The sequence below is a fragment of the Lepidochelys olivacea genome (genome assembly GCF_965140295.1).
Source record: "Lepidochelys olivacea isolate rLepOli2 genome assembly, chromosome: 2".
NCBI classification, from domain to species: Eukaryota; Metazoa; Chordata; order Testudines; family Cheloniidae; genus Lepidochelys; species Lepidochelys olivacea.
The window spans coordinates 110627184-110644167 of NC_140412.1; the positions used below are offsets into that span (position 1 = coordinate 110627184).

The 16984-nt window shown below is 39.9% G+C and overlaps 2 protein-coding genes across 4 annotated transcripts in view; both read left to right on the plus strand.

Moving 5' to 3' along the window:
* TPMT (thiopurine S-methyltransferase) overlaps positions 1 to 16984 on the plus strand; it is a 35265-nt gene that overhangs the window by 7591 nt on the left and 10690 nt on the right. For all 3 annotated transcript variants that reach the window (XM_084621460.1, XM_084621458.1, XM_084621459.1), the window contains exons 6-9: positions 4009 to 4083; positions 5385 to 5470; positions 6475 to 6519; positions 7455 to 7540. In XM_084621460.1, coding sequence (XP_084477586.1) covers positions 4009 to 4083; positions 5385 to 5470; positions 6475 to 6519; positions 7455 to 7540 — 292 coding nt within the window. The remainder of the gene's footprint in view (positions 1 to 4008; positions 4084 to 5384; positions 5471 to 6474; positions 6520 to 7454; positions 7541 to 16984) is intronic.
* NHLRC1 (NHL repeat containing E3 ubiquitin protein ligase 1) lies at positions 11116 to 14232 on the plus strand. The gene has a single exon (XM_084621055.1). It carries the CDS (start codon positions 11198 to 11200, stop codon positions 12398 to 12400), a length of 1203 nt encoding a protein of 400 aa, XP_084477181.1. The 5' UTR covers positions 11116 to 11197; the 3' UTR covers positions 12401 to 14232.

A 16984-nucleotide genomic window follows, 5' to 3' on the forward strand; every position in this document is an offset into this window, starting at 1 on the left:
TGAGTGCTACAGGACTCCCAGTCTGGGAGCTCTGAACCCTGGCACTGCTTGCCACCACTACTGCACTGATTTCCACCCTTATAAGGGCCTGCTTCCAGGCATGACACACCTCACAAGTGCGAGGGGTTGAGGCTGATTGCGACCACAGGAGTTCCTTAACTTTGCCTTGTCCGTGGAAGTGGGGCATGTCGTCTGCTCCACCACAATATTGTGTGGGAGATGCAGTTATTCAGCATCTCTCAGAATCAAGCCCTGCCTGCTTGCTACTGACTAGGCTCAGTCCTTCATAATGCTGAATGCTCTCAGTACCCAGAGCAGTCAATGGGCCAGATTTACCAGTCCATTAAGGGGACTTTGCCCCTGTTTTCTGGCTCAAAGCTGCTCGATCCAGCCAGTGGAGGCTTTCCTTTGTGCCAGTGAATTATTGGGTGGTACAAAGCCACCTTTGCCGCTCCAGACTCCAGCATAGGGAGGGATACAAAGGAATGTTAAAAACCACCTTCCTTGCCTCTGATCACGTCCTGAATACAGTTCAGCCAGACCAGAAAATCTGTCCCATAGGGCGTTAACGGCACTCAGCATCTGCAGGATAGTCCCAGTCTTGCAGTTATTTAGATAAAACTCCCTCTACGGCTGGTGAGTTTTGCCTCAATATCAACCGCAGGAGCAGGCTGTTAATATGAGCAGTATTGCCCCATAGCTTTACAGTACTATGAGGAAATCAATCATTTATCTTTGTAAATGATAAGAGTATCAGAGCTACTAGAGAGAAGGTATAATTTGTAGATGGGGAGACAGGAATGTGGTGCTGGCTCTGAGATATTGTGGGTAAAATATCCAAAGTTATTAACATAACAGATGGTCACTAAACCTTTTGCTGACTTAGCTGATTGTCTGTTGTTTGTGTGATTAAGCAGCCTTGCAAGAATGGAAGTTTTAATATAAAAGATATTTCTATATTCCATCCAAAGTGACAAGGTAGAGAAAGATTCAGGCAATGTTGCTGCTTGCACAACAGGCATCTTTAAAACTTTCTAGTTATCATTGGACGCAGAGCCCGGAAATGTTCAAGCTTATTGTCAGCAATTTTTTAAAAAGTTAATGATTTTTAAATATAGTTGTAAGTAACATGGCAAAATTTAAAACCTCTATGATACCAATATGGAATGATATATTTCAAAGTAAAACAAAATATGTAACACGTTAGCAATGCTGCCAGTGGGAATCGCTAGACCAAATAGTGAGGAGATGTGGTCTTATTTAGAGGACAAAATAAACAGGAGTCACATGCATGTGTTGTAAATTTTCTTCTACATTCCTGTTTTGTTTTGTTTTTTTTAATAAGACGCTCTTATGCAATGTTCTAAAAGAGTGGTGAAAGTGTCAACATCGTTCTGTCAATGGAACAATTGGAAGACTCCTTTGAGTATAAAAATGCATCAATACTGTTGCGGCTTCTGTCCACACACAATATGGGTAATACTCGGTTAGTAACTATGGCAGTTAAGCTTACTTCACGCTTGCCTGGGCTGGCCTGTGATCAGTCACTTTTGTTCTAAATTCAGAACATGATTTGGGCAGGGGAACCTAGATGTGTTCATGCCCTGTGTCAGAATGAGACAATTCAGACTTTTTTTGCTAGTTAATGAGTAACAGGAATTATTACTCTTTGAAGGAATGCTGTGTTGTAGCTAAAGCAGTTAAACTAAGCAATCAGTTGTGGCTCAGAATTGTTATGAGTGCTAGGCTAAATTTTTTACAATCTGTGTACTTACTAAATACACCCTTGGGGCCCAATTCTGAGCCCTGATTCAGGCAAATATTGCCTTAAATCAGTGGGATTGTTGTTTGTGTGTGATCTGCAGGATTGGCCTAACGACAATATTTAAACCAGGGATGGGCAACTGTTGGCCCAGGAGTCACATCTGGCCTGCAACATTATTTTATTTGGCCCATCACAACACAGCTTAGGGCAGGAGATCCAGCAGAGACAAGGGCAGGAAGAGGGCAAGGCATCACTGGGGAGGTTCCGTAACATAACATTGTGGCAAGAACAGTGGGCTGGAGCGAGGAGGTAGGCCCAGCCCTGTGGGACAGGAGCCACCTCTGCCAGGGTGAGTGGAGGGCAGGCTCACTCTCCAACCCACCCTCTCACCACAAAGGGGCAGGACCCTACTCCCCACCCCCCTGACTCCTGTGTCACATTCCTCCAGGGACAGGACCTGACCAGACTCCTCTCCTCACCCCGCTTCCTCCTCCCAGCATCACAGCTCCCAGGGTCGGCGCAGGACACGACACACACACCTGTGTCACATACCCCATCACCCCAGAGGGTTTTAATGGTTTTTATGGCCTTCTACTCCCTTAATGTTGCCCATCCCTGATATAAACTATTTTTATTTATTATTATTTGTATTACAGTAGTGCCTAGAATTCCCAACTAAGATCAGGGCTCTTACACAGATAGGTGCTGTTCAAACACAGTGGGAAACAGCGCCTGCCCCAAAGAGTTTACTGTCTAATTAGGTGGGAGGAAAAACAGAAGCACAACGAGGTGACGTGGCTTCCCCAAGGCCATACAGCAGGCCAGTGGCAGAGGTTGAAATGGAACCCAAATCTAGGATCCTGTTCACGAGACTATGCTACCTCCCTACTTAAATTGGCTCTTAAATATCACGTCTTGGTTGTGAAATGTTATATTTAAAAGCCAATGGTAAGTGCATGTAGAAGGCAAAGTAGTGGGATCTCCTCTCCTTGCAGACCTTTAAAAGAAAACAAGCTTTTAAAATTAAAAGGAAGACTTGTGACACCTTAGAGACTAACACATTTATTTGAGCATAAGGTTTTGTGAGCTTTTAAAATGTTTCATGTCTCATTGCATCAGACAGAACAATACAGGACAGGGTTACAGGTCAGAAGCCAAAAACTTGATGATGACGTTGTGATTAAAACAACAACGGAAGAAAGTGTGATTTATTTATTTTATTTATTTAAATGTTTGTGGACTCTGAAATAAAGCCCAGTATCGGGTGGAAAGCTGCTGCACAATTTCAGGGTATCTCACATTTTTGTTTTAAGGCAAATTTATTTTAAACTCTTCTTTGGAATTATGTCACTTACTCCATTGTTACACAGCACACTAAATCACAGTTTTCATATTTACCAGAAGGAAAACTTACTTAATGTCACCCTCCTAATTCTCACCGGCAACCAGTGAGGACAGTTCTCTTTACCAGTAGACTTTATCAAACTGAATTTGGGCACCAATGCCACATCAGCCAACACAACTAGGAATAAAAATAGTCCCGAACAATTTGTTGGATTAAAGCAAGCAGCAATGAGTTTTAGCTTTTCTCAAGTGAAAAGATACCTCAGAATAAACATCTGAGGTATATGTTTGGGTCTTGAGTCTGAGTTGCATGTGAGCTGAGCTCAGTGCACATTGAGCAGAATGGAGTGAGCTGTCTTGAGCCATCTCTCACCCTCTTGGATCTGGAAGTGTCCAAGTGTTGCAGTCCTTGGCATAAATTAGTGGTATCCCCAGAGTTTCTATAAATTATGACTGCCTGAAAAAACTGCCTCATAACCAAGAACAGCTGTGCTCAAACTAGAGCTCTTCTTGCCCTTGCCACACCCTTGCCAAAGGGCAACAGACTCATTCCACCATTTCTGTGGCACCCAGAGAAGGCACAGGAAATGTTCCTTGTTCAAAATGTTTTATAGCATAAAGGGGCCAGACCGTAGCAGCATATCAGCCCTCTGTGCATATGCACAGCCTATCAGAGATTTTTCACTTCTTTTGCAAAAGTATCTCAGTCAAATTATAAAAAACAAGATCATTTTGAAAAGAACGAGGAGTATTTGTGGCACCTTAGAGACTAACAACTTTATCTGAGCATAAGCTTTTGGATTTTAGCCCACGACACATACTAACACGGCTACCACTCTGAGAGATCATTTTAGTTTTTAATATAAAATCTTTTCCCTCTCTCTACCCCCTATTTGTAGCACAATTGCTGGCAGGTTTGATGGGATTTGGGACAGAGGATCTCTAGTAGCCATTAACCCATGTGATAGAGAACAGTAAGTAATGTATTTATTTTATGACTGTTTTCTTTCTGATAGGCGGTACCTTTCACAACGTATCTTCCTGGCACTGACTAATCAGCCATCCCTCACTTTCCTTAAACCATGAGTAATCCAAGCCAGTCCTTCTTTGCTATCTGTGGCAACTAAAGTCACTGAACACTGTGTTCTGAAACAGAGTTTCCTTCTGGAAATGGTCTTGCCAATGCAAACAATACCATTGGCATAAGGACAGTACAGTAGAACCTCAGAGTTATGATCACCAGAGTTACGAACTGATCAGTCAACCACACACCTCATTTGGAACAGAGGAATGCAATCAGGCAGCAGCAGAGACAAAAAAAAAAAAATACAGTACAGTACTGTGTTAAACCTAAACTACTAAAAAAAGGGAAGGTTTAAAAACATTTTTTATAAGATAAGGAAACTGTTTCTGTGCTCGTTTAATTTAAATTAAGATGATTAAAAGCAGCATATTTCTTCTGCACAGTAAAGTTTCAAAGCAGCATTAAGTCTATGTTCAGATGTAAACTTTTGAAAGAACGTCTATAATGTTTTGTTCAGAATTATGAACATTTCAGATTTATGAACAACCACCATTCCGGAGGTGTTCGTTCGTAACTCTGAGGTTCTACTGTATGTTGCTGCTTATGTTCTATACCTAAAGCTGCTGTTCCCATCTAGTGGTAGATATGCAGATCTGAATTTTACCATTACTTTTTGCTTTACATGTTTGTTTTTGGTCTCTACCATTTTCACCTTTTTCTGCCTCACTCCATCTTCTTTATTCTCCTTTTTTCTCCTTTCCCCTCTCCAATCTTACCCATGACCCTCTCTCTTCACTTTACCCCTATTACTGGACATTAAGTTAAGTTGAATACATGGCCCTTACTTTGTAAAAATAAAATAAAATAAAATGCTGTGAATTAACAAAATCAATACTGTATAGGCCCCTCTACAGTAACTATAGATTATTGAAGACTTACATATTAGGTCAGCTTTACATTTTCATGTGTTTGTTAGTTCATATGAAAAATGGTGTGCGTGTGTGCATGCACGCATGTGTATAAGGTAGAATTTTATTAATTTTATTTAGGATTTCATATGTTGCATGTTTACTGCATGGAATTTTACATGAGAAGTACCTCAGTTAAATTAGTTTATGTGCATTTCAAGGGTGCATTTGAACTATTCTGCATAGGAATACATTACGTATCTTTTTTTTGCTGAACATTTTGAGTACTCTGTACCATATACTTACAAAATAATTACGACTGCAAATATTTTTTTCTTTTTAGCTATGCCAATTTGATGTTGTCTCTAATGGAGGGAAGCTGCTGTTATCTCTTGGTTAGTGTTTTATATGATTCAAATAAACATAAAGGTAAGAACTTTGAATCATTTTGTTTAGAAGTTAAGTAAAATCACTTTTTACCTTTACACTAATTAATTTATATTATATATATATATATATATATATATATATATATATATATATATATATATATATATATATAAATAATTTTGCCTCAGTTCGTGGCAAGAGGCTTGGTGCTCAGATTGAATATGTTTTTCTATTTAACTATATTTTGGCATTCACAGTAGCAAAAGTTTGTGATTTTTTTGGGGGGGGTGAAGGGAGAGGGGTTTGTTTGTATGTAAATTTCTTTATAACCCTGTTTCCACTTGCTTCTCAGTTTTGGAAAAAAATTCCTACAAGGCAGAAACTTTTCGTGCTTGGTCTCAATTGAAAGGTTGTTTTTTTGGGGGTGGGGGAGAGGTGAATTGTGAAACAAAATGCAAAGTAACGTTGCCTTCGCTGTTTTTTGTATAATGTATAGAGAGTGTCCTGTTTATCCCCTTCTGCTATGTCCACCTCCTTGGCACCCTTCCCTTACCCTAGCATTGCTCCCTCACTTGCACCCTCATTATCTGAAAATCCTATTATATTTCTGATGGATACTAACTCAGGATTTTCAGTACCTCATGACCTAAAATCAGGAATTATTGCCCAATTTACTGTAGCGTGGCTACCTCACAGGTGTTATAATTCATTAATAAATATTTGTAAAATGCTTTGAAGATGAAAAGCTCTATGTAAGCATTAAGTATCATACATCAGGCGGATTGATTAATTTTTATTAAACCCAGAAGCTCCTTAAGTTTTCCTTGATAATTATTAACTTAATACAAATAAGTTTTCCACTGCTTTTTGAACTTCTCTAAGTAATTGTTATTAAAAGAAAGTCTTATAATTAATAACCTATAATAATTCTTTTTTAATATTTTAACATTTCTCCTTGTATTTGGTCAGTGTTTGCTTTATTGTAATATTAGACGGGTCATCGTGACTTTTGCTGATTCAGCTTTTCCTTTTTTGTTTTCCAGGTCCACCATTTTATGTTCCTGATTCTGAAATTAAAAGTTTATTTGGTAAGTTATCTCCACTGCAGTTATGAGTTTTCTCAAAACATGTGACAGACAAATGTGTTCATATTGTAGTGTTTTGAGTCGTCCTGAGGCAAATGTTTGCTTCTTGTACAAAATCTGGAGAGACATAGTTTGAAAATAAATATCCTTTTCACTCCAGGGTTATTGATATCAGGGGAAAACATCACTTCCCTAAAAGGTATACAGACTCATTGTTTAAATACACATTGTAAAGGAAATTTGAACATGTGCTACCAGTAAGACATAAACAGTCCCTTTTTGGCCCGAGGTTACTTTCTTTCCATGCGGAGTCTCCAATAATTCAAACTAGATCCCAATGTTCATTCTTATTCCCACAGCTTCTCACTCTTGCTCCTATAGTCACTTTCTCATGTCCTTTCTGTACCAACATCTTGGTTTCTTGCCCTGCCCTGCCCTCCCCCCCGCCCTTCCTCCAAGCCCCTGCTTATCTGCTCATTTTACCCAGATTTAACACAGAAACCTTCCCCACCATCTGTGTGCTTTCTGCTATAATTTTGAAACCAAAGTTAACTTGCAGGAAAAAAAGTATGATGATCGGAAAACACCATGTTAAGGGAATTAAAGATCCAACTTAAAGCTACTGAAACAAGAAAATTGAGTCAAGGTTGACATTTCATCCTTGATATGCCTTACATTAAGCTTTGGTTCTACAGATCCTGTGGTTTACACCATTCTGAAACCTCTGAAGTGTCTAAACACCATGAATTATTCTTAATTAACAGTAGCATACAATTATGAGAGAGGGCTAAATCCTGCTCACTTTATTTATGCTAGTCTACAAATGAGTTAAGTCAGCGAGATTTTTCCTAATAGTGTAAAAATTCATGATTGAAAAAAGCAAAACAAACTATCATCATCCATCATCATATCTGTAACTTGCTATTCTTCCTTTTCAGGAAAAGTCTGTGAAATTAAGTGTCTTGAGAAGGTCGATGACTTCTCGGACCAGCACAAAGCCTGGGGACTAGATTATTTTCTGGAGGTAACATATCTGCTTACCTTAAAGTCTGTTCCTTGATGAAACAAGAAACACAAAATTTATTAGCAAGATGGGAAGAATTATATTGATCTCACTTTGAAATGAGCTGGATATTTGGGAATTCTGAAACCCCTCAGTATATGAAAACTGGGTTATGGAACATCTTTGTCTTTTGAGGACTTTATGCTTTCTAAGTCAATTACACTGTACATCTGATTTGACTTACAGTATCTATTTTAAGATGCGTAGCACTTAACCACATTGAAACTCTTTTTATAAACAATCATTTTAACTTTGTTCGTCTCCTGTATTATTTCAAATAATTAAAATTAAAAAGTCTCTCTCTATATAGCTTTCCTTGCTATTGGCAACTACACACAGCCAGTCACACAAGTTGTTTTTCTTCAGATATTTCTTAGAAAGGTACTTCAGATATCTCTGGGAAAATGGCACCTCTGAAGTTACAGCAATTTTGCTCTTGCGTCTCTCAATGGTCACCACACCTCCACCCAGATTACCAGCTTTTCCATTCACTTTGATTTGTTCCTGCAAGAACTGCTCGAAGTCGGCTGTGTCCATGATTCCATCTTCGATGGGATGGGTGCAGTCCAGAGTGTGTGTGTGTGTGTGTGTGTGTATAAAAAGAAATGACCATGACCGTTCTCCATAGCTACCAATATTGTCTGTCTGTCTGGAGCTTTGCAGTCCCATCCCAAGTGTTCATAGTTCCAGCCCATGTCCTAGGAGCTATACAGTGCTGACAGCTGCAGCTTTTGAAAAGTTTTTTTTTTTTGTTTTTGTAATTCTGAGCTCCTGCCACTAGTGACTGCTGCATAGAAGAGGCAGGAGGCTGCTTGACGGCTGCTGTCTTTTTCTCCCTACCTCTGTTGCTCTGTGCTGTGCAGAGTAGAGACTGGCTAGCAGAGAGCAAAGCAGAATATTCAGCAGCAGCCATCACTGGATGAGGGGGACACAGTCAACTATAGATCTCCAAGAGGGGTAAGGAAAGTGACTCAATTGAGAGGAGAGCAGAAGACACCGGGAGTAGATGCCCCTTGAAATTTTCTATAACTGTGATATTCTTCCCCCTCAATACAACAATTATGAATCCGGGAGTCCGGCCACAGGAAGAAGGGTTGTATGGGGAATGTGGATTGTGGGCCCTAATGGAGACCCTTCTGCGGTTTGGATAAGCATATGAGCTTTTGGATATTTATCTGAACTCAAACCTTTGAGGGTCTCCCGTCGCTAGTTTATAGACACTATTACAACTTTGCAAAAGGGAATTTTAGTTTTGAGTCCCTAATAATAGATTTTTTAAAATAACCTAAAATTCACTAGGATGCTGACACAATCTAATGTTGGTTCTCAGACCCCTTTCCTTCTCCATCCCGCATTACCGTATGCGGAGAAGAATCTCTGAAACCAAAGCTGATTTACAGTATTACAACCTGACGTTTAAAGGGTGCGATCGGTAAGGCCTTCCTCAGGGGTCACACTCCGGCAGCTTCAAAGGCCTTTTCCCCTTTCAAGGGTGTTTTGGGGTTTTGGTAAGTCTTTGGGCCGTGAAGTCTTGTCAGATGTTTTCCTCTCACCTACTCCATAACATGAATCTGAGGCACAGAAGTTTTCCTTCTGGTTGCTGCCCCTTCCTGTTAGCAGCTCTCCTTGTTAAGCTTGCTTCCTCCAGCTGAAGTTGGCTTTGCAGGCATGTTTGTTTGGTAGGGATTGAACCCAGAGGAGCTCATTAGCCTTCTCCTGATTGGGATGGGGGCATGCCCCTTCACCCAGGGGTTATGAACATTAGAGTTGGAAGTAGAAGCAATGTCTTGTATCAAGTGTGTGTGTCTCTTGCTCATCATTTTTTTTTTTTCGAGGCAGGTATAGTTAAAATAGTTGTTTTAAAATATTGAGATTATCCAGTTTAAAAGATTTAGCTGTGCATTCATATCGCATTGAAGTGTATTTGTATCCACATCTGATCAGTGATCTGCAAACACGGTCTGTAGACATCCACAGATTAGCAGAGCTTTAGAAATATATGTCAATTTTCCTCCATTTCTGTTTGTGGCAAGCTTTTGATGTTCATTGCAAACATTGTATTCAAAGAGCTGCAGACTCAGGTCTGATGCTTTCAGGATATTTGTAGTTGTAGCCAGTAGTGAGTGATCACTTTAATGAAACTTTAAGGTTTTTGTTGTTGTTTTTTAACCATTGAAGTTGGTGGTGACAGGGTAGAGAGTAAAGTAGGACCCCCTACTGGCTGGCTATATAAATACTGCTCTTCTAGCATCCCAGTCCGTTTCTTTGTTTGCAAGAGAGTCTGTCTTCTCAGAAAAATAAACCAACTACAGAGGATCAACAATGTGCTTTGAAGAAAAATAAACAACAAGGATCAAGAGAAAAGTAACTCTCAAAAAGCAACCTCCAAGCACTGAGGTGAGGCAGGCAAGTGAGTGTCCTCCTGCAGTATATTTTCAGAGAAGAAGTTGAAGGAAGTTCTTTCTCATCTCCAATAATACTATCTCTGTGCGATTCTTACTCCTGGGCCATGAGATATTCAAGGGATATTTGAAAATGAAAGTAAAGCTGAAGTGAGCAGCAGTAATAAGGCTAAGGCCAACAGTGTGAACAGGAGGCTGAATCCAAGTAATAATACTTTTGTAAAGGCACCCAGAGTGCATGATGTAGCCATTTCACCTACCTCTGTAATAGAAACACACCTGAGGCAGGCAGCGGTGGCTGCGTTGCTCCTGACTGAGTGAAGTTTGACTTGGCCTCTAGCTGCAGGTCAGCCAGGTAATAGCAATGAGAAATGCAATCAGACATCCTATTAGACATGGTTCTCTTGGTCATAGCATTGTTCAGTAAAATAGTGTTAAAAGGAACAGGTAGGTAGACTTTCTAATTGCTTTAGTCCACTTCCAGCAGAACCCCAAGGACCCTTTAACTTGCTTTGAGCATGTGGAGAAGGGCCTCCCCGGATGGGCAATGTGGGTGTGGGAGGAATGTTAACAGCAGGAGGTCAGAACAGGAAACCTTTGTGACCTAGTCTAACTTCCCAGCCCATCTCTAGTAGCAGGATAAGAGGTGGAAGAAACCAGTGGTCTGAACCGCCTCTCTAACAGATTAAACTCCTGCTCTTGCCTGGGCTCCTGAAAATGATAAACGCAGCCCTGTTCACTCATTGCATCCTGAATAACTACCCCTCAATTGCCCACTACCCCCTTCCTCTTCCTTCCTCCTGCTTTTGTGTGGTTTATTGGACTTTAATCATGTATTGACTCTCGAAAACTGATGTGGACTATGAAACCACTCTTGCTATGCTAAATTACCATGATTTAAATTATATGAGTCTGGATTTATAGTTTACAGTTTAGTTATATGTTCATTCCAAATGAAATTAAACAAAATATTTGAGGGAAAAAGTGAAGATAACAGTAAGAAAATATTAAAATATATTTTGGTGAGCCCATTGCATTTTCCCAAGTTTCCTTTAGAGGGCAGGAGACTACAGTAAATGCTTTGAAACGGAACATACCATCAGCATTTATGGAAAGGCCTCTGATGTAACACAGTCCTGTGACTGTCCAATGTGACCAGATGGCAGCGTCACATCGCTAGCACAGTATAATCAACAATCCTCTTAAAGCTGCAACTATGTCTGCCACGGCCCCTGATAGAATGCAGATTATGACCGAACTGGTGAAGGAAACTGAGGTCAGTCTACTTGAATGCAAAGTGTGTTTTGAAAAATATAGCCAGAAGAAGAAACACAGGCCAAGGAACTTGCCCTGTGGACATGTTATGTGCTTGGAGTGTGTATTCTCTCTAGCACACCCAAGGAATTTTAGGTTGGAGTGCCCTTTCTGTCGAAGAGCTTGCAAATCCTCAGAGACAAGTGACTGCTTACCATTGTTGCACCTGATAGAGATCTTAAGCCCTGCAACTAATATTTCTTTAGCTTCAAGAACAACAACTGGGACTGGCAATGAAGCAGCTGTATCCGCATCTCTAGGCTTAACGTTCAACCTTTCTTTCGGAGGCTGGGGGACGCTGATCGATCCGACTGGGATTGCAATGTGTCGAGGGTCTGACTGTGTAGTAGTGGCACACGATGGCAAGAAAAGGATTAAGCTGTTTGGCTTGAGTGGAAGCTGTATACAACAGTTTGGGGAAAGAGGAGATGCAGGCAATGATATTAAATACCCACTTGACGTGACAGTCACATTGGACGGCCACGTGGTTGTCACGGACAGCGGCGATCGCTCTGTGAAAGTGTTTGATTTTAATGGAATAGGCAAGCTAGTTATCAGGGAATCCTTTTGTTTACCATGGGGTTTGGATACCACCCCAGAGAATGACGTTATCCTGTCTGATCCAGAGGCAGGTGCTCTTTCTCGGTTGACAGCCAATTTTAAAAAAGGAGAACTAAAGAAAGTTCAGAAGATCCAGTCTAACTTATGCAACCCAAGAGAGGTGGCAGTTTCTCAGACTTCTGGTATTATCGCTGTAATAGAGCACCTGATAGCTAAGGGACCAAACTACAGCAGCACAAGAGTGAAGATATTCAGTGCTGACATGAAACTCATTGGCCAGATGGATAGCTTTGGTCTAAACCTAGTGTTTCCCTCCAAAATATATGCCACTGCTGTGGCCTTCGACAGAGAGGGACACATAATAGTAGCAGATGCCTATAACCAAGTTGTATTGTGCTTAGGAAAACCTGAGGAATTTCCTGTCTTAAGGCCCATAATTACCCAAGGGCTTTCTTATCCTGTGGCATTGACTTACACAGCAAGCAATTCTCTGATTGTCTTAGACAGTGGTGATCATTCAGTTAAAGTATATACTGCTAGCTGAATTGTTTTGGATTACTAATTTCATTCCATTTCAGATTTTTAAAAGAAGTCGTCATGGTTTTATCAGATGCATGTGTGGGTTTTTTCTGCCATGATTTTGTGTGAAACGTACCATTTTTATGGACATGCTGTATGGTGTTTGACATTTGCTCATCAATTCTGACTCCTAAGTATGTGTGAGAGATAACATGCATATTCTAAATAGCGCCAGACAAAGCGACCTCAACCAGATGACCTGGCATTTTTTCTAAACCATTATACGATTATTACTTTTTTTTTTTTCCTTAAAATGAACAATAGTCTTGTGTTAGATAATGGAAGATCCTAAATCAATTGTGAAACAGAGAATGACTTGCACCTTTTGGTTATCTTGATTGAAGTCTAGCTTACACAGTGTTTTTTTGATAAGGTGAGAGAATCTCATGAGAAAGAAGCAGCAATTTTCAGAAATTCTATTAGAAGGGAGACTCTCTAGCTCAGAGGACTAGTAACTGTAAGTGAAATGTTTTAGTTCCAAAGGTTACTTTAATCCAATTGAGGTCAGTAGTGACAAAATACTTATCTTGTTCAGTGGTCAGTTTGAAATGAGTTGTGTGGTCAAAGTGTAGTTTCTCCACATTACAAAAACCACCATGAAGACGGCTATTATGAAAGGCCAATGACTGAATGGGCCTAGAGACTGATCCACCATCTCATTCCTAGAGGTAGGCCTATCAGAAGAGTTAAGACATAGTGGTGGTGCAGTGTTTGGAAGCTTGTACTATCTGGGCCATACATTTTCTTTAGAGAATTATTTTGTGGTAGTCAGGTTTCCATCGTGCACCGCTTCTTCATTAACACTAACTTCACTTTGAAAAATAAAGTTCTAAAATTTGTAACAAAGACACTGTCTTACGGTTTGACCACAGTTATGCATTTTTCTGTGTGCCAGGCTTGTATTTATTATTTATAGTTTCTTACACTAACCTCATCACTGTAGTTTGAGTGCTTGCATTAAGAGTGCCTAGCTGTGTAATGATAGTGATATAAAAGTCAGCTTCTCCACATGGATATAGACAGTGATTTGGGTAGTAGCAGTGATGAGCAGAACTCCAATGGCTCAAAGGTCTAAGCAGTTATCTGGTCAAACACTTGTTTGCAGCTCTGCAAACTGAATTGGGCATCTTACAGAAACAAACCTTCATGAGATTTCTGGTACTTTGTGCTTCTGGGTGGCCTTTCTAATGAAATATTAGCACTTCTGCTTCCAGACCCAACGAGAACTAAGTGTAGATGTGGTGAGAAGGGATGGAGGAGGTGAACCTCATTTTTTCCCCTCAAGTTTCAAAAAAGATTTTGGGTCAGTTCTTATTTTATCCAAGACAATCTGGCTGCATCTTGTCACTGGTTCTGTTGCTTCACTGGATAGCAAAAGTTGAAGAGATAATACTATGACTTAAATAGGGATTATAATATTACTTTAGTTGGACTCTTCACTGAATCTATTTGGATTTCTCTGCTGCTAAAAAGAGGCTGTTTGATAGCTTTGAATTATTAAGTAGTTTGACAGTGACGGCAGTTTTGATACAAGTGTAAATGCTTTCTAAGGTAGATAGAGGTAGGTTGAAATTATATATACCTCTTATTTTCCTTTATTTTTATTTGGCCTCACAGACTCAATAAGATATTCCGTACTTCCACATGCCCTGAACCAAAGCCCTTTCAAGTCAGAGGGAGTCTTTCCATGAAGTTTAGTGGGCTCTTGATCAGGCTTTTAGAGCATATAATTACTACATAATATTGTACCCCTACCATAATTGACAGATCCTTATTTTAAACAGGACGGGGCACTTTCAGCACCTCATTTCAGATTCAATGTATCTTTGTACCTGTCTTGTATTAAAATGTTTGAAAGTGATAGAATACCGTTAAATAAGCTATTTTCAAAAAGTTTTACTGACTAGTGACATACCAGGACATTAATAATTGTGGGTTTGGAAAGCAACATGAAGTTTCTGCACTTATTTATTGTGGGTTTGTTATTTTACTTCAGTATATTCATTTTTCTTTGGTATCACTAGATCTGTTGTAGAGTAACTTTATATATTATATTAGAGATTTTATGGATCTGGTTTGTAGATCTTTTCCAACTCCACCCGCCACACACTAAGGCAGTGGTTTCCAAACTGTGGGATGTGCCTCCCTCGGGGGGCACAGAGGAATGTTCGGTGGGGCATGTTGGGGGGCTCAGGCTAGCCCCACAGTGGGTGGGGATGGAGTGCCCCCCAGCCCAGCTCTGGCCCCAGCTGCAGCTCCACTCCATCCCCAGCCCAGCTCTGCCCTCATTCCTTCTCCGCCCCCCCAGAAAAGCTCATCTGCTGAGCCAACAGCGCAGTAATGGGGGCGCGGACAGATTCCGTTACTGGTAAGGTGGGCCATGACAGGTAAAGTTTGGGCACCACTGCAATAACGGGTCTGAGGGTGACAGGGTTTGGATTCTCTGTAAGAAGAATTCTGCTGGCCACAACAGGATTCCTCTGTGGGTCAGGACACTAATGCAGGGAGCACTTTACTTCTATGAGTAGGAAAAATAACCTCTTTACCTGCTGCCAGCAAAAGCTTACTATTAACTATGGTGTCTGGGGGGGATACCAAACTGATTTGATAGAGGAGAGAGAGAGGGCACAGTCTTCCTCTTCCTTCAGGGAATTGATGTACTGCTAAATGCATAGGGAAGGGTACCTTAGAAGTATGTGAATTAATAAAGTGTTAAAAGTAAAGTTTAGGGCGCTAGACATTCAGGCTGCGATCCGTCATCTGGCTTGTCCTTTCAACCAACATAACCCCTTCCCACACCCACCTTCCCCAAACCCCACCCTGTTGTGCACCAGCACAACAGAGAGTCAGAGTTTGTCCTTACCCTTTTTAACTTACGGATGAACAACCTTGGGACCACCTAGAGCCACAAAGGTAACTAGCCAAGAGCTGAAATACTGAACTTAATTTTTAAATAAATTCACGCCATTTTAAAATCCAAGCACAAAACACAAATTATCCTTGTTCTGTATTTCTCTTTTGATAGATAATAGAAATAGCTTGATGTTTGAGTTCACAAACAAACAAACAAACTGCTTTTGTTCCCAACCTGCAGTAGTAGGAAGATGGTGGCTGGAGCAGAAGGATCTATTCTAGAATGCTGCAGGCTACACTGACTTTTGCTTGTGTCAAATGTGTGTTCTTTCGTTGAATGATGCATTATATTTTGTGTTTGTTATGAATCTCATTGCTATGCCTTGTAAAACACTGGGCAGAGAAACCATTTAAAATTCTGTCTTCAGTTATTAAGGGTGGGTGCCTAAAATATAGGCACCCAAATAAGTGTCCTGTCCTATGAAAGTGCTGACTACGTGAAGCTCCCACTGACTTATGAAACTGCATAAATATGGATTCAGGTGACCAACTTTAGGCACCCACGTTTGGAACTTTTGGCCTGAGTTATTGGGTGGTGGTGCAGCCATATGACTGCAGTACATTTTGCTCCTCCTGTTTGCTCTTTTATTCTTTGTAAATGTGTGCTAAAACTTAATCAATAAAACACTATTTTTTGGGGGAGGGAATCCTCTGTGTTGTTGGAATTTTGTTCCATTTGTTAGGAAAAATGCAGGAATAAGCAGAAATTATTTTCAGTAACTAAATATATCCTGACAGGTTTCAGAGTAACAGCCGTGTTAGTCTGTATTCGCAAAAAGAAAAGGAGTACTTGTGGCACCTTAGAGACTAACCAATTTATTAGAGCATCTAATAGAGCTCTAATAAATTGGTTAGTCTCTAAGGTGCCACAAGTACTCCTTTTCTTTTTGTAAATATATCCTGAGATTAGGTGTTAGTAATGTAGGTAATAAACTGAAATGCCCTAGATTTTGTTTCTCATGTGTTTTCCTTTTTCTTTATACATAGAGCAGAACTATCACATGCATATTTTATATATGTCTTCCACTGGTTTAAAAGAAGAGACAATAACGATGGTTGTTTTACAAAGGCCTGATGATCAAATACTGGTCCCATTGATTGAAGTCAGTTCGAGTTTTAACACAGACTTCAAGAGGATAGACATTTGGCTCTGAGGGAGAGGAATGGCAATGGACAAGAATTCAAATTCAGAGGTCATGGTTCCATCTGGCCTTAAATCTATGAATTATTTATTCTTGGGTACAAAATTCCAGTGATCCACTTATTACAAAATTGCTTGTTTGATTATATAGATGTGATAGTTCTTTGCAGATGGCCTTCTTTGCATTACATGTTTCAAAAGTAACTTTTACTATAGACATTTCACTCTTCTTCTATTATTACATCTTTATAATTTCCTCAAAATAGATTCTGATAAATATGCAGCGTATAATATATTGTCTTACTATCATCTGACTACCCTCTGCTTAAAATTCTTTAGTTCTCATTTTCCATAGTTAAAAGGGACAACTATATTTAGGTCCAAAATTTATAAAAGAGATAAATAAAGGTCTCATAGCTAGAAATATTTTCATTATTTAAAAATGTTTAATGAAAACAGATTTTGTATTCTCACAATACATTACATTGTAGAGGC